The sequence below is a fragment of the Nelumbo lutea genome, chromosome 3 (genome assembly GCF_056320005.1).
Source record: "Nelumbo lutea isolate HS-2025 chromosome 3, American lotus-T2T, whole genome shotgun sequence".
Taxonomy (NCBI): domain Eukaryota; kingdom Viridiplantae; phylum Streptophyta; class Magnoliopsida; order Proteales; family Nelumbonaceae; genus Nelumbo; species Nelumbo lutea.
The window spans coordinates 9,762,731-9,785,726 of NC_142686.1; the positions used below are offsets into that span (position 1 = coordinate 9,762,731).

Below are 22,996 nucleotides of genomic sequence, written 5' to 3' on the forward strand. Positions count from 1 at the left end.
TTCAGGGGTTCGGCCAGTTCTCATCTCTGCCTCCAAGATCAAGTCCAACCATTTTTTGGACTTTCTGGGTTCGATTGTCAACTAGAGTTCCGTTAGGGCTTGGGCCTCGGGCCATACCGGATTCCCAGCTACAGTTTCAGCGGCCCGTAAACAGTATAAGTTGGCCATCAGCTGGAGTTGGGCTTTGTAAATTTTGTTGTTCTAAAGCTAAAATATTGGTTGATTAGTCAGCTGGAGTGTATTAGTGATTCAATGTGGACCTGGGACAAGTTTCATGGATCATTCGAGGCTAAAGTTGGGCTTTAGGTAGCCAGAATAACAATTGACACAGCCATGAAAACCAAAAGAGAAAATTGAGCAGGTTGTATCAATACCGACCTGTTGTTTTTCTCCTCTCCGGCTCTTCCCAGTTCCCACTTCCACGTATGACTGAATCATATTAGTTCTTTTTTTGTAAACCATTGGCCGTACGCCTACAGAAAATGTTCTTCTCTTGGAGAACGGAACCAGCAATAGAGGAGTCTGATCTCTTATTTGGTGCAGCGGAAGAAGAATGAATCACCCATTCGTTTATTAAGCGGAGAAAGATGACGGATCACGGATGGACTCAACGGAGGGATACTATGCCCCAGCAAGCTCGATTCTACTCTTCAGGCATTCGAGCTACTTTCGAGGTGATCAGTCGCATACTCCCAGTTAGGGCATTGAGGTTACTCCAAGATGGTATACGGTGACGGTACCCATCCTGACAACCCCAAACCACTTGAGCTAATACTAAAAGGCAAACAGTGTTTCCGCAACCAAGGAGGTTGTGGAAGACTGGAGGCGCAGAAAGCAGGTAATCGTTATAATAGTTCCTATTAATTTTAAATCTTATGTTTTTGCTCCAATAACTCTGAATACACTCTGCATTTCAGCTGTTATTGGCTTCTCATTGCAAATATTTCGGTTATAGTTGGTTAAAAGAAGACATTGAGGTTTACAGTGACCCAACTATCAGATTCGAGCATAATCCTATGATATAACAAACTACAACTGGGTACGTTGCCTTGTCAAATATCATTCTGGTAGAAGCTTCAATAAGAATGTTGTTGTTATCAACATCAATTTTCCTTCTGTAAGTGTCATATTGCCGATATTTGGAAACAGGACCAGGATGAGTGGCTGGGCTTAGTTGAAACTTCGGTGTCTCTGCAACAGTCCATTTGAGGCATACGGGTTGGGCTTAAATTAGAGTAATCTAGACAGGACTAGTAAGCCAGACAGTTGAATGAGAAAAGTTTTTACATCCCAAAATTATGCACATGCTGGTTATAAGAAAGTGATAGTTTAATCAGTACTGCTGTCTCTAGTTGCCTTCGGCTGAACTTCTGGTCAAATTGGAACAACTGAAGCAGCTCCCAATTTTAGGCTATATCTGATCTCGTTTTCTGAACATTCAGTCTAACTAATTGTGACCCTGTTAATATCTCATATATCAATTTTGTTGCGCAATTTGCAACTAAATAATCATTATAGGTGAATGATGTTGGCAAGCTTCAAGAAGTTGACATTTGGATTTGGCATTAGTGGTTTGGAAAACATGCAGCTTATCATTTTTCGTGCCCTAACTAGATATATGAAGAGGACTTTGTGTTTATTTATTAATTGACATCTCTTTTCTTGCAGGAGCTGAGAATTTATCTATTACTTGCTTTTGATTTTGTCTAACCTTTTTAGGATGATAATCATTTATAAAAAAGGCCATGATCCAATGTTGGTCCTAGCTATCTGGGGTCTTGGAGGGATGGACCAGATACAGACCTAACCTTTGGCATTTTTTGCCCAAAGTGGCTGCTCTTAGTGTTATGGGCCCGGGAATAGGATCTCGTCATGGGTCGGTCCACAGGGAAAGCCTCCTGTTTTCCCTTGTTCCTCCCTTTTCTTGAGGAACCTATCTTGGCGCCTTAATGGTGATTTGTTCAAGAGATCGCCAATTCTCCTTTGTTCTTTTCTTGACTGAAATTTTCGATATGTTTATTGAATAATATCAGCTCCTTAAATAGGAGATTACAAGAGGTAGAATCCTACTTTTAGGAAGACTCCTTGCTAATCTACTACTCTATCCTATTAAACTGATAAAATAAGACTGAACTGATAAGATAAGATAAGACTTCCTTAGTCTATCCTATTGAACTGATAAGATAAGATAAGAACTGTAATTAGATAAGGTAAGACTCCCTTAATCTATCCTACTGAACTGATAAGATAAGATAAGACTTCCTTAATCTATCCTACTGAATTGATAAGATAAGATAAGAACTGTAATTAGATAAGGTAAGACTCCCTTAATCTATCCTACTGAACTGATAAGATAAGATAACTGAATAGATAAGACTCCTACTAATCCCCGCTACTGAAAGCAGATAAGGTAAGAATACTGAATAGATAAGATAGGATGAGAACACTAAATTGTTGCTGCTGAGAACACTAAATTACTGCTGCTGCTGCTGCCGGCTCCCACATCACTCAGATTCAGATGCTCTTTTTGTGTGAAGCAAACTTATTTTAAACCATGGTTTGCTTGTCTGGTTAGAGCCAAACCACAAAAGTTATAGCAGAGTTGTTCATTGATGAGAGGAATACCACTACTCAAGAGATGAACAAAATAACTTATTTTACAATAGTAAAACTAGTACATGAGTCATAAACAGATATATGTAGCTTGCTTACTAAATAATGCTTAGAGACCATTATTTACAACTTTTACTCAATTAGACATGATGTAAATTATTTTCCTAGACCTATTAAAATTTAAACAGCAATCCTAATGCGAGGCAACTGAAGCAAGTTAGGTTTAGAAACCATGTGCTATCTCTTAAAATAAAAAATCCTGCTTTGAGCATGACTTCCTTATGAATCTGAGAATAACTTGCGCAAATTATGCTAAAATTGTCTGTTTTTGGTTTATGCTTCCACTTCTTTATAGTTCGAACTTTTTTTTATCACATTCATAATCAGGAATAGTGCATCCCATGCCACTTATGGTACCAATCTACTAAAACTTTCTTCCTTAAATTGCTATTTTGATCCTTTTAATGAAATCATATTGCAAAAACTGAATAAATAATGATACTTTTTTCGCATTCTTATATTCAGGTATGGTAATTTTCTTTTCACATTTGATCAGCAATGCATTTTGTATATTGCCATTCCAAAGTACCTATACGTTTTTTTAAGCTTGTTTTAGCATTGAAAACCATTATCATGGTTTCAGTTGATCTTTGAGTACATGCTAACATATCCAGTGATTTTGCAATTGCTCAATTCCATTTTTTTGCTGTGCCTATTTCTTTTCATAGCAATTGTTGTTATAGGTGAATAGTCCTGACGGTAAAAGTATGCTTTTAATTTTTTTCCTTCCCTTAAGAGAAACCAGGTGAAGCTTTCATGGTACATGCAAAATTCCCAGGAACTAAAATTTTGAGCAGACAAAGTGGTTCAACTGGGGGGGGGGGGTCTTGGTCTTGCTACTTCTTAAGAGACCGGATTCATGTAAACTGGGTATATGCTGTCATTCTCAATGTGGCAAAGAAGACAATGTTGTACCAATCTTTCTCCAGCTTGGCTAGATCACAGATGAATTAATGGTTTCTTCGAGTAAAAGCTCTTTAATTTGACATGTTCCAATTCTTTAAGGAGCTACTGGTACTCTTAAATAAAACCAGTTTATTTAATAAAAGAATTGTCTCCCCTTTTCCCTTTGGGTGGTTAGCAGGATTTTTATGTTACTTTACTGAAAGGGATCCAATTCAGTGTGGCGGTCCAACCATGTCTCAAGCCAAATCAAACAAATCATTTTAATGCTGAACTGCTTCTGAGATGACAGTTAATATGGCTTTCACAGTTGGACTGTTGGATTGACATTTCTTCGATGGTCTTTGCTTCACTTGCTTCACTAACAAACCAATGCTATGGCAATTTTAGAACATTTCTGGAGTCCAACTTATTATTTTGGTTTTGGTTTTCTTGTTAGTAGGACAGAAACTTATGAAAGTTGAGTGAAATAGTTTTCTTAGAAAAGAGCATAGATTTCTTTGTCAATTGATGCCTTTTTTTCGTATTGATGTTTGGCTTTTGTCACAGATTCAGTCATGCTACTTTTTCTAGAAGAAAGTAACATATGATTTTACCCTATTCTGATTGATGCTATGTTTATGCTTCTTTCTCCTGTTATCCTGCTTATGATTGGTTCATTTCCTTTTACAATGTTTCCTTCATTTGCTTCCTATAATCACTTTGTGTTTTCGACCAGGATGTTTCTACATTCTTTTGCCTCAAAGGATTCAATTCAGTTATACTTTGGATGAATTATATGCAATAAAATCTACTACAAACATGAGAACACAAGTTTAGGCTTGAGAGCTGTCACCTTGTGTATAAGAAAAATCATTATCATCATCCAAAACCTTATTCCAACTATATGGGGTTGGCTGCATGAATCCTGTTTTGTCAATCTATTCTGTTTAATGCCATATCCGTTGTTACATTATTGGCGCTTAAATCATTTATTACTACTACCCACGTCCTTTTCTATCGACTCCTTGCCCTTCTAGCCTCTTCAACTTGTAACAAATCACTTTTTATGGGTTCTGTTGATGGTTTTTTATGCACATGACCAAATCATCTTAATCCTAGAAACGATTTCATTTTTTAACCTGTCTTTTCTAGTTTTTCCATTCATCCATCTCAGCATATACATTTCTGCCACTAGTTTTTGGACATGTTTTTGACTGCCCAACACTGATTTGTACAATATAGCTGGCCTTTCAATTATTTTATAGAATTGTGCTTTTTAATCTAAGTGGTACTTGTCTGTCACATAAAACTCCAAATGCATGCATCTATTTTTCCCATCTTGCTGCGACATCCTGCTCAGTCTCTCGTTATTAATTATTGAACCAAAGTGTTGAAAAAGTTGACAATGAGTTATCTCCAATCCTAGGTGAACCTTGATTTGCACTCCCAATGTTATTAAATTTGTACACTTTAAAAACTCTTGTTTATAAGGGATTTGCGCATAAGCTTATTTTGCATTTAATACGTATCTAATCCACCTCTCACTAGGAACAACATTGTGATAAAATCTAATACAAAAATTGTGGGACAAGATTATTTGTTTCCCTATGGAAAATCCACATATACAAAGTGGCATATTAATGCTCGCCAACATAAAATCACACTGTAGTAATACTATAATGTTGCATTTGCTATATTATGATCCTAGCGAATAAAGTGGATATATTATCATCTTTAGACACGGAAATACCATTATTATCAAGGCAAAACCTGTGGTGCATCCGCTGCACCATGCAGTAAAAGAAGTGATTGGCGAACATGATGACAAATGTATCTCGTTAAATGTTAAAATACAGTTTATGAAATATTTTAATTTCGAGGAAGAAGTATATTGATTCTACTAATTTAGCATCCTTGGACGGATGTTGAGGAGCGTTTCTAGTCCTTGTACAGAATATCTTTTCTAATCATAAAGACGATGTCATTACTCACTAAAACATTTTTTACATGCCGACCATTAGCCTGGATTGAGCAAAAAAAAAAAAATAATAAAATAAAATAAAATAAAAAATAAAATCTCATCCAGTCTGGTAGTTCGTCTTGTCCAATATAAACCATGTCCATATCCATTATTCTAGCTTTACTTGCCAATTCATGAGCTACCACATTACTCTCTATTTACATTGCTTTCTTCAAAAGATCTCTTAAAGTTTTGAATTTCTTATAGCAACGCTTGCTTGATCCACTCATCTGCTTCCCTGTATTAGGTTTTTTCTTTGGTGAAAACTGATGAAATTCATTAAAGCAGAGAGAGAGAGACATCAGAGACGGGCACTAACATAACTGAGGACTCCACAGCTAACAAAACCAACATATAAGAAAATAAACACAAACTACTGAAAACAAACTACGACAGACGATCACAAAAGGCTATGTCCAAATTAATTACATCAGAGAGACGCAAGGGACTAGCTTTATTAGACTTAAAACTTGCAGAAAGACCACGTTTAGCCGCAGTATGCGCTTCCTGATTTGCTTCCCTCGGGCGAAACTGGACCCTGTAATTTCTTCTTGTAGTAACTTCTTGAATATCCTTGCAACAAAAGAGGATATCCGGGTCTTCAGAAACATCAATATCATTCAGCATTTTAACTAGGCATTCACTATCAGATTCAAAGCATAGATCTGACTCGTTCAGCTGATCCGCAAAAATGACTGCTTCTAAAAGGGCTTGTGCTTCCGTTTTCAGAGGCGATGATGTTTTCACTGGCCCAAAACCCGCAACCCAGCAGCACCCCATGTACTTAAGCATCGATTCAAAGAACAAGATTAGATAGCTCAGAGACCGACTTTGGTTGGGTTGGGCCGTTGGGGTGGGGTTGTGGACATAATTCCACGCGACATGGGTCCCTGTGCACTGAGGGAGAGGCTGTGATAGAGAGGGTGATGAAAATTTATGAGCACTAGATTATTCATGTGGATTGAGCTGTCAAACGTGAAGCTGATTCCGAGGTGGTGAACAGCATCGTGAAGTCAGTTGAGAGTTGGTGAATTTCATAATACCTGATTCATTTGGTAGGTGTTTGGCATCAGTGCTGGGAATATTATACCGTTTTCTTATAAAAACGGTGCTGGGTATGTAGAGTTGTAATGAAAACGGTGCTGTTACATAGGCGTTTTTTGAGAAAATAGTACTGGTTTTGTTTGGTACCAGTACTGGCGGCAACATTTTCAACATTGATCTATATTATTCAACACCCAAGATGATGTCGCATTGATATCATATCATTGCACCGTTGGCAACAATGCACCGTTTTCTTAAAAAACATTGAATTTGGTATTACTTCAGATCACACTTTCCTGATTTTTAAAGCATAGTTTGGAGCAACATTTTTCTGAAATAACGGTACCAAACGAGGTGTTGTTTTAAGCACTGCTTTCTCTAGTGTGGTGCTTACATGGTGTCGTTTTCTCAGGAAATGGCATCCAAACATCACCTTGGTGTTGGTGTTGGCCTAGCAGAGTGAGATAAGTTGCAAAGTTGATTTGTGTTTGATTCCCGTCAATGCACACAAAAGGATTTTGAGAGGGGAAAGTTGATTTTCTTCTTCATCATGCATTTAAGAAGAATATCAGGTGGTTAATCTTAAATCGATTTACCTGCATCTGGAATCAGAGTAATGGGTCCTGGAGTTGACTTTGGTTCTGAAAGTATTCCGGTGAAGAGGCAGCTTAAGGATAAGGATTAAGGTTGGGCCCTGGAGTTTGTACTTGTTTAATGAATTCAAGCAGCCTCAGACGTCAGTGTCAGCATCAACGTATTTTGGACTATTGGTGTGGTAGACGGATTTGGGGTTTGGGCCCAACGCCTTTAGTTACACTCTTTTAGGGTCCATCAATTACACTGTCAACATGTTATCTCATATCTCATTCCTCACAGTAGTTAATGTAAAGTCATCCACCTCCACCACCTCTTAGTAACAGTCCCATTATTGATTGTGATGCCACTTTTTTCTTCTCTAGAAACAACTTTGACATTTCCTCACCAACATCTTTGAGAGGGGATTTCTTGAAAGCAAGAACCTTGTGACATCTTTGCAATAGTGAATTGGGATTATCCCTTTCTGAATTTAACGAGATATTTTCATTATGTGACTAGGTGTGCTACTTTTACTTAGGGGAATGCTAATTATATGATCTAGGCTATCAAATCAGACTGATCCATTATGTATATTTGACTTCAAACATTGTTGTTATTTGTTTCAATTTTTAACTTGTAATTTGATGCCCATGGAGCTGTTTATGTTTGACAAAGTGTGAAGTAATGTATATGATAGTAGGTGGCACTTATTAACAATTAGATTTGATATTTGAATTAGATTTGTTATTTATGTACCTAGGTATGCATGGTATTTGGGCTTTCTAATTGGATTAAACCCAGTAGAATGGCCTAAATCGTATTAAAAACTAGACCAAACCATGATAGAATAGTTTGGTCTGATTTGATTTTTATACTAAAATGGTTTGGTTTGATCTGGGAATTTCTCAAACCATAATTTATTAGTGTGGTATAAGATCTTCTCCAAATTAAAATAAATCAGATCATGAATACCCCTACGCTTAAGATCTTCATACTGTTTTTTTTTTTTTGCTTTCAGGAGATCATGGCTGTTTTCTTTTGCTTGAGCATCCATGATACATGGGTCCTACAACATCTCTAGGCTAAGGGAAAAAAACAACTAAATAGAAGAAAGGAATAATTTGTTGATTAGTCCTTTGTTTCTTTGGGTCAGCTAGTTTGAATGGAAAATGGACTATTGCTTCTAATGTGGGATTTGAATTGCCCTTGTTGGCTTGTAGCCTTGATTTAGTCGAGACTTGGTTGACGTTAATCTCGCAGTTCCTAGTTCCCACCAGTGCACATGACAATATTTGTATACTTCTGAAGGATGGGTGTTTGTGTGGAGCAAGGTTTAGATGAACGTTTTAATTATTTAGCAGGTTATGAAACCAATGATAAGGTTTCATGTCAGTAATAAATTCATGAGCCCCACTGTAAAGATGTAAACCCCATGTATTTAAATACTGGTGTAGAATCTCATCATTAGTTCCACAACCCACTAAACAGCTAAAGCATTCAGCTAATCCGAATTTATTGGTATGCATTTGTGTATATAACTATATATGCATGCCTGATGATATTGGCTGGTGGACTCGACTTGAGGATTCAGCCATCTAAACCATGTTTTGTTGATGAGCAACCAACCAAGACTTTGAGTTTGATCTGTAGACTCTTTCAAAGATGAAATTCATATTCAAATTAACACATGTACAGCTACATCTCATATGCGTTGCATATACACAACAATTATTGTTACCAAGTAGTACAATATATGCAGGATGAAGCCAATGTCCGTCCTGACTGACATACATACAGTAAAAGTAAAAGCTAGCGTTTCTTTTTGTAAAAGCTGTAGTGTGTTGAGGAACGCCGGACGCCTACTTCCAACCCAAGCAATAGGATGAGAAGACAACTGTTGTATTGTGTGTAATAATTCTCAGAAATCCATTTGTCGTATATATGTACATACCATGCATCTTCATTGACTTCCTTTTTGTTCCTTTGTAATCGATCACTCGGCCACTGCCTGTTGTTGTTGGAGACATGAGCTGATAACTTGGTGACAAAGGAATTAAGAAAGAAACATGTCTCATTCATGTGAAGTTGAACTGGTCCGTTTTCTTCTGCAGCCCCCAATCCGTTTAAATCATCAAGTCTTCAAAACTCTCAGTTTAGAAAACAGCTGGAATATTGATCAATTTTATCTTGGAAGACAAATACATAGAAATAGAATTCAATTGGCTCGATCTAGGTAGGGCCTAGGATCGTTTACCTGGGTGGCGGTCTTCGTCTTCATTCTTCAACTCTTCCATCTCCGTCAACCAGACAGAGACAGGCTCATCTTCTAATTTGTTACGTTCGATCTATTCGTGGAAAAAGGGTTAATTGGACTAGTCCAAATTAAACTTCCTAGCTTATCCAACATGGATATGAATGATTGGATTACTGTTATTGTGGTGATTTCTGTCTTGCTTTAACCTACCTAAGTAAATGAATAATGAATGTACCAAGTCTAAATGGGCCCCATTAATTGACCGGAGCCTGGAGCCTGGAGCCTGGAGGGGGAGGGGGACATATTCACTATGTCTAGCAGTGCTTACTCATTGCACTCTATACAATACACATCCATGCACTCATAGAGCCATAGTCATAGCAAATTAACCTACCCTGTAATTATTCTTCACAAGGTCATTAACCTACCCTGTAATTATTCTTCACAAGGTCGTAGATGATTGATGCATGGTAAATATATATGTGGCCACCGGATTCTCCAAGTTTACTCCATTCTTGCCCTTTAACCCCGCGTAATTGCAACTTAGCCTATGCCTACGTCTCTTCATAATCACTCATGATGGACCTGAATGATTCAATTTCTAATGCTTGACTATTTGAATAGATATTACATATATATATATATATATATTCAAGAAATTATTAAAAGGAACTACATCAACAATTATTTTGAAGATTAAAGTGTTGAAGCAATTCTAACCACTCCTTTAAGGTCTCTACGGCAACTTGATAGGTTTCTTTGGAAGGACACGAGTAATGGGGAGTTCACTATGAATTCAGCCTATCACTCACTTTTAGAAATTCCATTACAAATTCGATCAAGTATAGTGAACTGGTCCAGAATCTGGAAGAATCCATACTCCCATAGATGTCAGATCTTCATGTGGAAGTTCCTCTATAAAGCTGTTTGAACAAAAACAGAAATATGGATATGCAGAAGAAGAAAAGACACTTTGTGTACTTTTTGTAAGGAATCTCTAGAAACCCAAGAGCACTTCTTTTTGGAATGGTCTCTTTTAAGGGCTGTTTGGATGCAGGCCTAATATGGACTTGTCCCAGAGGCTTTTCTAAGCTCTGGACAAGAGGATCTGATCCAATGGTGGTGGCAACATAATGCTCACTTGTAGAACAAAGTATTAAAGTATAACTATATTGCAAAGATCTGTGCTATCTTTAGAAGTTTATGGAATACAAGAAATGATCAAAATTTTAATAATGTAAAACCAGACCCTCTTCAATTTTTGTGAAAGGCTGAAAGTTACTATAACTTTAGAGAAACTGAGCTCAAAATTTTGAATTCACCACATATGCAATCAGTTTGGGATTTGCATCAGGCTCTTCTCACAAACCTCCCGATCATCTTAGTAGATGGTTCTTAGTGCGCCACCATACAAACTGCATCCATTAGAATATATATGTTTTCTCACAAGTCTCCTCTTTTCATTGCAGAAGGACAACCATGCATGGTAAGATCACAAGTAGTAGTTGAGCTCTGGGCAGTAATTAGAGGCTTATGTAAGTGTTTTTATATGGGTGTTAAAATAAGTTTTTTGCTATTAGATGCCAAAGATGTTCTTATGAAACTTGAGAAAAACATCATGTGAGATTTGCTGGCATTTTATGATCATATATCTAAATTTCTCTTATTTTTTGATAATATTAAAATTTTGTATGTAAGTAAAGACATAATAAAACCAGCGCATGATCTAGCAAAGCGAGCTACACTCCAAAACTCTTATGTGAATAATAATCACATCCCGATAAATGTAACTCAAAGTTTTTTGGTTAATTATAAAAAGGGGACCCAAATGTTCCCATGATATTTTTAATGGATCATTTTTTACATAAAAAAATGTTTGATGGAACCGAATCAGTACGAAGAACATGCATTATATTATTAATAATATAATAAAATTAACTATTATACAAATTTTCGTATGCCATGCATCTGAAATTGTTTTATCAACCACACACTGGCCCTACCGCTTTGGCTCCTCTCCATTTAGGTCCAGCCCCAGAGGTCACACAAGCTGATGTAATCAGTTAATGCGAGTCCGGATTTAGTACTGGAGACAAAACCATACATGGCTGACTGGGTAATTTATGATGATCAGTTCAATAAATTCGGATCTTCTGCCAACAAAACATATTCTGATTCTTTGCCAATTTGATCTAATACCACTCTTCCCACTCATCTCATCATGACCGGAATCCATCGTAGTGTGAGATCATTTTGGTAGGTCATTGAAATGAATTTTGTTACAAATCTCTTCCAATAATGTCCTAAGTTCCTAACAGACCACTATAGTGTAGTCACATATACACATTTCAAACCATAAGCTATTTTTGATAATGAATCAATATTTAGCGTTATTTGCAATTTTCTGAACCAAAACTGTTTTTTTTTAATATATTTAACTAAAACCAAATCTATCCTTCAACCCCATTTTTCGGCATGGTTTTCAAAATCGGATCAGAAAAATTGGGAATCGGACCAGTTTCGCTTTCTCCAAAAATCGGACTTCTCCCCAGAACTGTTGATTTTGATCAGAGAACCATTGAATCGGATGATTAACTGTTCAAACCGTTCAAATGGTTTTGATTATTTTTTATTTTTTGTCAAAAACGGATCAAACATTCAGATTGACTGTTCAACCCAATAATCAGACTCCTGACTGATTCAATCACCGGGTCGGTTTTAAAAAGCATGCTTTTCGGTTTGATTTAATTTTTTGAATTTTTATAAATACGGTGGAAACATCATACAATGTCCTGTTGTGATAATGTTGGTAGCGTTTGATTGGCAACAGATAATATGGTAGTGGAGCCCCCAGTAAAAATTACACTGATGGGTTTTGTGTTGCATAGTAAGTACCTACACTTGGCTTGTGGTCTTGGTTGATTTATTCTTGTGTAACAAGCGACCTGTACTTGATGAAATGTATCAACGTCAACGTGGTGAAGTACATATAATATTCTTAATAAGAGGGTCTAACTCTAACATAAACAAGGGTTTTACTTTTTCCAATTGACAGACGCGAAACGAAGTTTGTTTCTTATTGGAGTTGGCTGTTTGAAGAATTTGACGAAAGAAAAGATATTTTCCCTTCTTAAGTTGTAATTCGTATTGTAGAATGTAAAATTGAGGTTCTATTATGTTGTTGGGGGAGGAGGGTTATGTCGTGCGCGTTCGCCTCAACCGACGACCTGCTTGCTTTGTCATTGGTTACTCTATTAACACAAACATTCATAAAACTGTTATATTGCCTATAAGCCTTTGACCATCATTTTTTATTCTTTTATTTTATTTTGAATATGTGCTGGTTACTTGACCAAATCCGGAGCGAAGTTTCGGTATTAGTCTTTATAGTTGACCGGAATGGGACGGACCGCTTCAACTGGCTAGTCTGATTTTTTCAATGTTTTAAAATCGGACCGGACCAGGTGGTGGATAAGAAAATCGGATTTGGTCAAGTAAATCCATTTTATCCTAAAATTGTCTTTTGGCAAAAAAATTATTGATTTGTTCAATAAATCACTGATTTGGGCGATTAAACCGTTTTTTATATTTTTTAAAATTTTATGTCAAAACAGGGTATTTATTTGATTCGAGCAATCAGACTATTCGATCTAAAAACCGAATCCCTGAATGATTCATTATCCAATTCAATTTTAAAAACCTTAGATTTTTTTGAAATAGTATGCTCTCCTATCCAATTAACATCTTAAAACTCAAACCGTGAAAGACGTGATACCCAAAGAGATTTGATTAATCAAATTCCTGTATGAGTTTTGATAATTGGTTGTAATTTGATGACATTGATTGATTAATTATGAGTTTTTTCCTGTTTAGTTGAATTAATCCGCAAATGACAAAGGAAATAATTTAGGAGTTTTGATTAGTGGTAATTCCTTGGAAGTGAAAATTAACATCAGTTTTAGATGGGAGAATAGAAGGAAAGAGCGTCTATTAATTGAATATTGAGCCGTTGGGCAGAGCAGAATAGCAGTAGAGAGTAGAGAAGAGTACAAAAGGGATGGATAAGGACACAAGGAGATTGATGAGATGAAGTGGGGCACCTGCTATGCTATGTGGCTGAAAATGGGGTGTTGGGCTATTTGTAAATATTACACAAACTTAATGTCCAATTCATGCTTCCTGAGTACCACTCTCTTTTTAAGTCTCATCCTATGTTTCTTGTGCATACCAAATATGAAAATTTTAAATAAGAATATTTTAATATATTGCATTGACTTAGAAACTTTGTATACACATATATAGATATGCAACTGCAAAGGTGTATTTACTATTTAGCTTGGTGAAGAAGAAAGAAGAGTGGTGCACAAGGTATTACTAACGTCTAACGCAATGCATGCTGTCAGCAAATTAGTTGCTACTTTTTAGTATGGTTGGTGAAAACATTTAATTTTGGGCCGCCTCACTCTGTCATATTCATGCTACTCCCAGTTCCAGCGCGCTACGCTCGCCTCGCCTCATTTATTACTTTTTAATTAATATAAGTGGCTCAGGCTTTACATCTGGCGCCGTCCACCGTGGAAGGGGTGGCATCCAGCGGCAACTGTCCCATCTTACTACTCCTTCTTCTCCAACAAGATTGCCCCCATCATTATCATCCATTCCCTAAAACTAGTGGTTTAAACATTACATAGTTGATATTCTCATTCTTGAAAACTTCTTCTAGAACATAATATGTTAAAGCAATAAAACTCCCCCAGTGGGTTCATCTTCTACATCCTCTCAAATTCAACTCGATATTTTTGCTTCTTTTTTTCTTTATTTTATTTTTAAAAAATGGTTTTATCTTTTAGTAAGCAAAGGATGGCTTTGTTTGGTTTCGGCTACTTGTCTATCCACAGTGGGAATTGGGGTTTGGGCTTTGTTTGGTTCTCGGCTCCCGCTGTCGAAAAATCTTGTTTTTCTCTTTTTCCAAAAGCCGTATGTAAATTGGAATTATATGTAAACGCGGCCGAATAAAAGCGAGGGATCTACCGATCTAACGCGCTCGAGTCACCAAGTCCATCGTATGACCCATCCACCCTCACCGCTTAATTGTTAGTCTGGACGCTGTCCATCTATAGGCGGCTAATTCAGGCTTTTAGGATCCCCCAATGAACGGTTTGGATATTTCCGAAAGATGCGATTGGGGTCGTCTGTCGATTCGTTACCCAATGAAAACTGTGAAGTCTGGTTCGTTTATTGGCCTGTTGGTACACGATCCTCCTCCCTCTTTTTGGAGGTGGGTACCGAAAGATCCCCCATCACACGGGATGCATGGCTAGCCTGTCACTAACATCAATGGCTAAGATTGTTTACACAGCATGAAAATAAAAAGACCTTTTCTAGTTCCAGTAGAGTAGTGCTTAACTTAACTCTAGCGAGTTTGACAATGCATGACAGGTCACCAAGTTCCCACGTGTCGAGAGCTGCTGCAGTCAAGTGTGAACTGTATAGTCGCATTCATATTTGGCAGCGCTTAAAAGAAACTCATGATGATTATTAATTAAATTAATTAAGATTATAAGAAAGGCCTAAGGCCTTCTAGATGTTCAGTTTCTTTTCTAACTCTGCCACACGTGCGGAATTCCTGATCTATAACACGACTTTTTTTTTTTTTTAATGCATCCAAAACACGATTATACTAGTACAACTACGCATATATCGTGTACAGCAAGGAAAGAACCGAAGCCAGGAGAATAAAACCCGCCCCAAAAATCGCTGTAAGGTAACTTCGTCGCACGCGCAAACGCTTCCGGTCCTCGCCTTAACGCCTTTCCCTCTTTTTTTTTTTTTCTCCTTGTTTTCTTATTTTTTGTTTAAATTTTTATTTCTCCCTATTTTTAACAGCGTCATGCCCTTCTGCAGTTCCGTTACCTCTACGGGTCTTATTCCTAGTACCCGGTCCAGATGCTCCACTACACTATAAAATCAGAACTCGGAAGTAACCTCCCACATTTCTCTCGTTTCTCCTCCTATTTTTCTCTCAAGTCGTTAACAGCAGCAGCAGCAGAAAACAAGGAACTACCTCAAACAACCGAACCAGAGGGCGGAAGACGTGAGAGAGCTCGCTCTACTGAACACCAACCCATCGAGAGCGGGGCGGTTTTGTTATATTTCTCTATACGGAGTGCTCCAAAATCCAAATGCAGCAGCAGATTCTACAGAGTCCTGTTTTCTCCCTTTCCCCAAGTTTTAACAGTTATTCCTCGGACAGATTTGCAGAGGTTGCTGCTAAAGTTGGGGAAGAATCTAACGGCTTATCAGAGCTTAGTATCTCGGATTACACAGTGGAGAATCCATCACCCGAACAGGACACACAAAATCAATCTAAAGAAGAACAGCAAGTAGAAGACGGCAACAACGCCGACGACGACGACGATTTTGAATTCTCCTTCTGTAGGGATAACGACGGGTCTCCCATTTCAGCTGACGAAATCTTTTTCAACGGTCAGATCCGCCCGATCTTTCCCATCTTCAACCGTGATCTTCTTTTCGCCGACGGCCAGGATGATGATTCCCAGGCTCCTCATGCCTCGTCCATTCGACTCCCCTTGAGAAAGCTGTTGATTGAAGAACGCGATCCTAATCCTCCGTCGTCTTCCTCGTCCGAAGCCGACGAACTTGAAGGGTTACCGCCCGGTACTTATTGTATTTGGACACCGAAACCGGTTCAAGCGTCGCCGGAGAGATGTAAGAAGAGCAACTCGACTGGATCTTCCAAGCGTTGGAGATTCAGGGACCTCCTGCATCGAAGCAACAGCGACGGGAAGGATACCTTCGTTTTATTGACTCCTTCCAATAGCAACTCTTCCAAGATGAAGAAGAAAGACGACAACCTTGAGAAGCCTGGGGTTTCGAAGGAAAGGAGAAACTCTACTGATGTCAAGGTAGCCGGAAAATCGAAAGCCAAGGGAGTCTCCGACGCAGTATCGGCTCATGAAATTCACTACGTGAAAAATAGAGCGTTAAAGGAGGGAGATCGGCGGAAATCATATCTTCCATACAGGCCCGATCTCGTTGGGTTCTTTGCTAATGTGAACGGGTTGAGCAGAACTCTTAACCCGTTCTAAATTCTAATCTCTCTCCTTTCTTTTCATTTTTTTTTTCCGGCTGCTTTTTCGGTTGTTTTATTTTTTTATTTATATTTTTCTGTAAGTAATTAGTGGTGGATAGATAGAAGTCTGATCAGTATCCAACCGTGTTCTCTTTGATTTCCTTTCCTGGAGTCTGTAAATTTCAGCGACTTAAGTTAAATTTTGCCTTTATCTTTTTCTTTCTTAATTTTTCGCTCGCAATCAAGAATTAGTTTTTTTTCTTTGTGTGAAAGCTTCCTTCGTGATATGTCAAGAGGAAGAAGAAAACTGTAAATACTTAGAAACTATTGAAATTAGAATCCTTTCGTTGTATGTGATTTATACATTGTTTTGTAGTTAAAATTATGGGAAAACCTACGATGTTTAAAAAATATAATAGAAATATAAATATGTATAGTATAAATTCATACAAAATAATATAAAATATAAGATTTTACGCTTTAAATATTTGTATTTATATTCTTTAATAACGAGTTCGGTCCCACATGTCATGTGAGGCACAAACCGAAGATGATCTCTCTCTCTCGATGTGTGATAGCTGCTGGAAAGAGCAGAGCAATCTCAAGGAATGTGTGAAGTGATGGAAGTTACGACGTTCTTTTGTGAAAGTTCTACGTCTACCCTTACCTTTTATTTTGCTGTCGTTGCTTTCGTGAGTGATAATTAGGTATTGAGGTATCTAATTTTAGAGATAATAACTTAACATATAATATGGAAAGTTCCAAGTTGGAGGATGTCTCTCGTACCGGAATAGTTTAAAAGGGAATAATACATAATAAGTAGTAATGAAATGTTTTCGAGTTTTGACTATTAATGATTCATTGACTTTTAATTGTTTACTTGATTAAATACAAGTTTATAATAAGGAAGATTTTCGATTAGTATCCTGTAATTTGTGCTAGTGTCACTTTAGTCCCAAATTTTAAAATACGATAATTGAGTATCCAATTTTCAAAGCATGAGAATCCAGTACCTGTCATTAATCATTAGTTAAATTATAGTTTAAGTGACAAACTCAAAGGATACAGATGTTTTTTAAGTATTATTTAATTTTCTTTATCAATCATCTAAATATTGGCAAAAAATTAATCGTCATAAATCTTTGCTTCTTTCATTCAAGAAAGTTGAGGTCACGTTTGAGTGGGCATTCTAGTGAGCCCAATTTTTTTTAATTGAAGAGAATGATTTATGACTTAATATTTTTTATCAATGTTTGGATAATTGATAAACAAAATTAGATGACACTCGAAGGGCATTTGTATCTTTTTAAAATGTCACCTAATGGATAATTAACGACATGTATTAAATTGTCATGTTTTGAAAATTTGGATACTGAATTATCACATTTTAAAGTTCAAGAACCAAAATGACACTAAACTCAAATTACATAATACTAATCAGGAATTTTCCCTTATAACAATTAAGATTAATTAAAGTAGGCTGTCATCACTCATCACGGCAAAAGACAGGCTTAATACTAGTGTGTAATCATGCTTTTGAGCTTAGATAAACTAGAAATCTAGTCAGTAACTAATTCTAGATTATTAATTGGTTGTGGTTAAGACAAATTGCTATAAAATGATCTATTTGAAGTCTTTAACGAGTCGTGATGAAGTCGTCTTTAGAAAGGTGAAACAATGAAAATTGGAATTCAGGTTTTTTATCCCCCCAACCCCATTTTCATCGGAGGCCTTTAACCTGCCCGTGAGTGGCAGTCCCAATTCATCGGTTATAGGAGTAGCCAAAGAGAGATTGCCACATGGCGAATTAATAATTAGGCAGCGGATAAGGATAGAGAGAGAGAGATGTCTTGGTTGGTTCCTTATGATAGAAAAGTGAGTGATATTAGTGGTGAGATGTTTAATGGCATTGTTGACTCTAATCCCGTTTGGCTAAAGTGGAAGGGGAGCATTGTTATCCATCTCTGCACGACTCAAGTGCCCACATCAACATGTGAAGCATTCCAGACAAGTTTTATCAAGATTGGAGGAGAAAATGAGAGAGGAAAAGACAGACAACCACTTCCATCCAAGGCTGACCATAGTGCTTGCTACAATGAACTCAAAAGAGGGATATATTCAAATAGACCTTCAAGAGGAAACAAAATAGGGAAGCCTTCTGAAACAAGTTCAACTTCAGGTTAGCTGCTTGTGTTTAAAGGTTCATATCCACTCTTAAGATAATACTTACTTGGATGTTGGATCCAAGTGATCTATATATGTACTATTCACGATTTTCCTTGAAGTGGATCTAATTTAGGAATTTGATTTTAAGTAATTTATCTGGCACCAACGGACAACGCATTGCCTTGCGTAACAACAACAACAAAGCATCATCCCAGCTACTTGGATTTGTCTAATGCCCCAAATACTGTTCTAGCTGAGATCAAATCGACTTCATCCAAAAGAGTCAGTTGGTAGGTTAGGAGATGCATCACCTCCTTTTTTTCAAACTGAACAGGCTTAAAGCTGGTAGTTATTTATGTATTAGGCCGTTTGTGATTCATTCCGGTGCTGTTTTCTGCAAACATTTCTCCAAATGTACATCAGGTCATCAGTGGGTCCGATTAGAGTCTCCATCTAATTTTTTGATTTGTTTTTTCCTTCGAAATCCTACCCAAAAGTGGAGTTCTTTTTTTGGATTTTGAGAGGGGGAAAATTGGTCAATGGGATTTTGGTTCCCATCGATCAAGATTCCCATGTTCTTTTTTCAGTTGTGTGGGGGGGCAAAGAAAGTTTATTTTCCTAGTTACCACTTACCTAAGAAAGTGATACCCATCTCCTAAATGGGTAAATAACTTTCCTACATAAGGGGAAAATTGACAACACTTGAATGGAACATAAATGTCCCTTTTACCAATGAATTTTTATAGCTAAAATGGTTATTCCCTTATTAACCTGGAAAATAGAAAACATAGATAAATACACTTACTTGGGTAAGTGTCACAGAAAAAAAAAAAAAAACTTACGTAGATAATTGCATTTATCTAAGTAAATAATTTACTGGGCCAAAAAATAAAATTTTTGGAACATTAACCTTGGAAGGTGGATAAAATAGTGAAAGTGTGGATTGTCCGTTTGAAATAGTGGGCACCAAGCCACCAACCCAAATAAAGACTTAGAAGTCCGTGACCGTGAGTCTACCTCAAGTCCGGAGGAACTTCTTTGGTTTTGTTTCGTGAGAACCCTATCCTTGTGGTTGATGGCGATAACTTTCTTTTTTTTTTTATTCTTTTGAAGTTAGCAATGCCATCTTCAGATATTCCTGTTTTTTTCTTTCTAAGCATTTACAGTTATGCGCCTAACGATCTGAGGCTAATCTTCCACTTTTCCTATGCTAAGTGGAGTGGTGAAGGCAGAGAGAATGAGAGAGATGATATTTTGTTCTTCTTTAATCTACATGAAATGGGTTACAAGCAAATATCTGGATTTGATTGGGTCAATGCAATGGACTTTTAATTTGTGAGCCATTGATTCCTCTATACATGGGACAAGACATTAGGGGAAATCAGAGTCCCAGATATGATCGACGGGCTGGCCTGGTCAGATTTAACAAATTTTGAAGCAATGGTTTACGAGAAATATGTCTGAAATGGTTGACCGTTTCAGGAGCGGCGGTGGAGGTGGTGATGGTGAAGGAGTGGAGATCAACTTTGGTCAGGGCAAGCCCATGTTTACACTGTCCCAACAGCCTCTTGCAATCATGCATCGGGAATCTCTCTATATGAAATAAAGCACATAAATACAGAAATATTCCTAATGTAAGGCTGTAAATGCTGCTTGAATGGGTGTTGATCTAACAGAAGTTGATGAAGGAAGATTTGGTCCAACCTCGTAATCACTCAACACGTGGCAAAGGCAACAGTTCGGCACAACAACACGCCCAAGGTGTGAGTTCTGAAAGGAGGAACTAGCGGTCTGAACTCCCTACAAGGAGTCGGAACTCTCCGTAAGGGACCCGAGCTCTCCCTTAAGCCCCGAGCCTTACAAGCACAAAGGGCAGCGACCTGAACTGGCCTGCCCCATGGCAGTTCGGGACACACCTCTATCCGAACTCAAGACTTCACCTCGCTCACCACTCCAGCACTTCGACTCCAAGACGCCAAACTAAACAACCGTACCATGCCTATCACCAAGGAAGTCCATACCCAGGGGCGGCGCACCTGACTGACTTGGGATCTGACACTTGACAGCCACACTTCAACGGCCACCTACCACCGCCACCTGCCACCGCCATCTCCAGTTGCAGAGACGGCTCCGACAAAGAGAGCAGTGGCGGTTCTGTCCCAACAGAGGTGATGACACCCGAACTGGCAGGAGCATAGAGATAATCATGCCCGACTTGACAGAAGCTTAGGAGTGAGTGCGCGAATTGATTATAAAAGGCTCCCTACCCCCCAAGAACAAGGCATTGTGAACTTTGTGCCATCTGGTTTTATCTTGCCTTCAAGAGAATACTAACTTGAGCTTCGGAGCAATCTCACCGGGTTCCTCCCCAGAGATTCCTCATCCTCTCTGTTTCAGGCTCCCTGTTGCTCTAGTCAGAGGCAAGGTTGTTGACAGTTAGGACCGTCCGGATTGCGCACCATCAGAAGCCAAACTTGAAGGAATGGATTTATTCCACATAAAATTGTGCTCACACCGTTGGGAACATTTCTATACTTATATCTTTTTATTTATGGGAGATGTTCCTAAGATGATCATAACCCTCAAGATGATAAGTATTGTCTCCATCATTTTGACATTCATTATGAATGATAGAAGATTCCTCCTTAGCAATTGGTTCTTCAACAAAGATGGGAGGTTAGTTCCAATCAGCAAGTTTTCTTCGACATAGGGTGCAGCGCCAGACAGCCAAATACATCATAATAGACGAATGATTGTACCGATGGTCCTACACGCTCCCCTACCTGCGTTGCTTGCGACCTACCGAAGCCGAGCTCGTACTCCACGACACTCATGAAGGTCTGTGCGGCGGACACCTGGGGGGCAGAGCCCTCGCCCAAAAGGCTCTTCGGCAAGGATACTACTGGCCAACGATGAAGGCAGAGGCTGTCGAGCTCGTCAGAAAATGCGATAAGTGTCAAAAGCATGCCAACATCCACCATCAACCTGTCGCCGACCTCAAGTACCTCACCAGTCCATGGCCCTTTGCGCAATGGGGCATCGACCTCCTGGGGCCATTCCCGCCAGCAACAGGTGGGAGGAAGTTCCTAGTGGTAGCAATAGATTATTTCACAAAGTGGATAGAAGTTGAACCCCTAGCAACAGTTACAGCCTGAAACGTGCAGAACTTCTTTTGGAAGAATATAGTATGCTGCTTCGGATTACCTCGGGTACTGGTCTCCGACAATGGAAAGCAGTTCAAGGATATCAAGTTTCAGAAGTGGTGCCAAGGTATGAGAATCCGACAGAACTTCACATCTGTTGCACACCCGCAGGCGAATGATCAGACAGAAGTAATGAACAGAGCTATCCTCCGCGGACTGAAAGCACGACTGGACCGAGCTAAGGGGTTGTGGGCAGACGAGCTACCAAGTGTTCTATGGGCTCACCGAACCACAGAAAAAACTGCCACATGAGAAACCCCTTTAACCTCACCTACGGCACTGAAGCGGTAATCCCGGCGGAGATCGAAATACCTACACTACGACTAGAAGCATACGACAATCAAATAATCAAGGATGAGTTGCGTACCAACCTCGACCTACTGAACGAGGTAAGAGACCTCGCATACATCCGAACTGCAGCTTACCAGCAAAAGGTAGCTCGACACTACAACACCAGGGTAAAAAAGCAAAACTTCCGTGTCGCTGACCTAGTTCTCCATAAAATCATGACACCCGAGCCCAGCGTGGGAAAACTTGGACCGAATTGGAAAGGGCCCTACCGAGTTAAGAGAGCGCTTGGAGGGGCATACGAGCTTGAAACTTTAGAGGGCAAACAAGTACCCCGAGCTTGGAACGTCATTAATTTGAGACAATACTACCTATAGACCGCCAAGCGAAGTGGACCAAGTTGCTACCAGAGCCAAAGGGCTTGGATACCGAGCTAAAAAGGACCACGACATGGTCAAGCAAAGGCAAAAAATAATGACTAAAAGCTCAGGCAAAGTGCCAACAACGAACTAATAGGGGCATCGGCATATGGTCAGTTCGGCAATACGGCCAGTTCGGAGGAAAGAGCGACCAACACTTAATCAAAAAGAAAATCATTCCATTACAAAGTACTTTGTGTACATAATATATATATATATATATATATATATATATATATATATATATATATATATATATATATATATATAGATAGATAGATAGATAGATATAGGCCCGGAGCTACTTCTTCACCATCAAAAGGCACTTCAACGATACCCGAAGGTCCTGCCTCACCCTCAGAATCCGGCTCACCA

General features: G+C 38.5%; 1 protein-coding gene and 1 long non-coding RNA gene across 2 annotated transcripts; both read left to right on the forward strand.

The window, feature by feature from the left end:
* Window positions 1–310: 310 nt before the first annotated feature.
* LOC148862826 (uncharacterized) lies at window positions 311–3,743 on the forward strand. Its single transcript, XR_016109244.1, has 3 exons — window positions 311–838; window positions 918–1,039; window positions 1,150–3,743. It is a non-coding gene; the product is annotated as an uncharacterized LOC148862826 (long non-coding RNA).
* Window positions 3,744–15,278: 11,535 nt separating this feature from the next.
* On the forward strand, window positions 15,279–16,908 carry LOC148862827 (uncharacterized). The gene has a single exon (XM_088979938.1). The coding sequence runs from the start codon at window positions 15,635–15,637 to the stop codon at window positions 16,559–16,561; it is 927 nt and encodes a 308-aa protein (XP_088836064.1). The 5' UTR covers window positions 15,279–15,634; the 3' UTR covers window positions 16,562–16,908.
* Window positions 16,909–22,996: the final 6,088 nt, after the last annotated feature.

Coding starts and splice junctions, on each gene's coding strand:
- LOC148862827 (XM_088979938.1), top strand. CDS start 15,635: ATGCAGCAGCAGATTCTACAGAGTCCTGTTTTCTCCCTTTCCCCAAGT.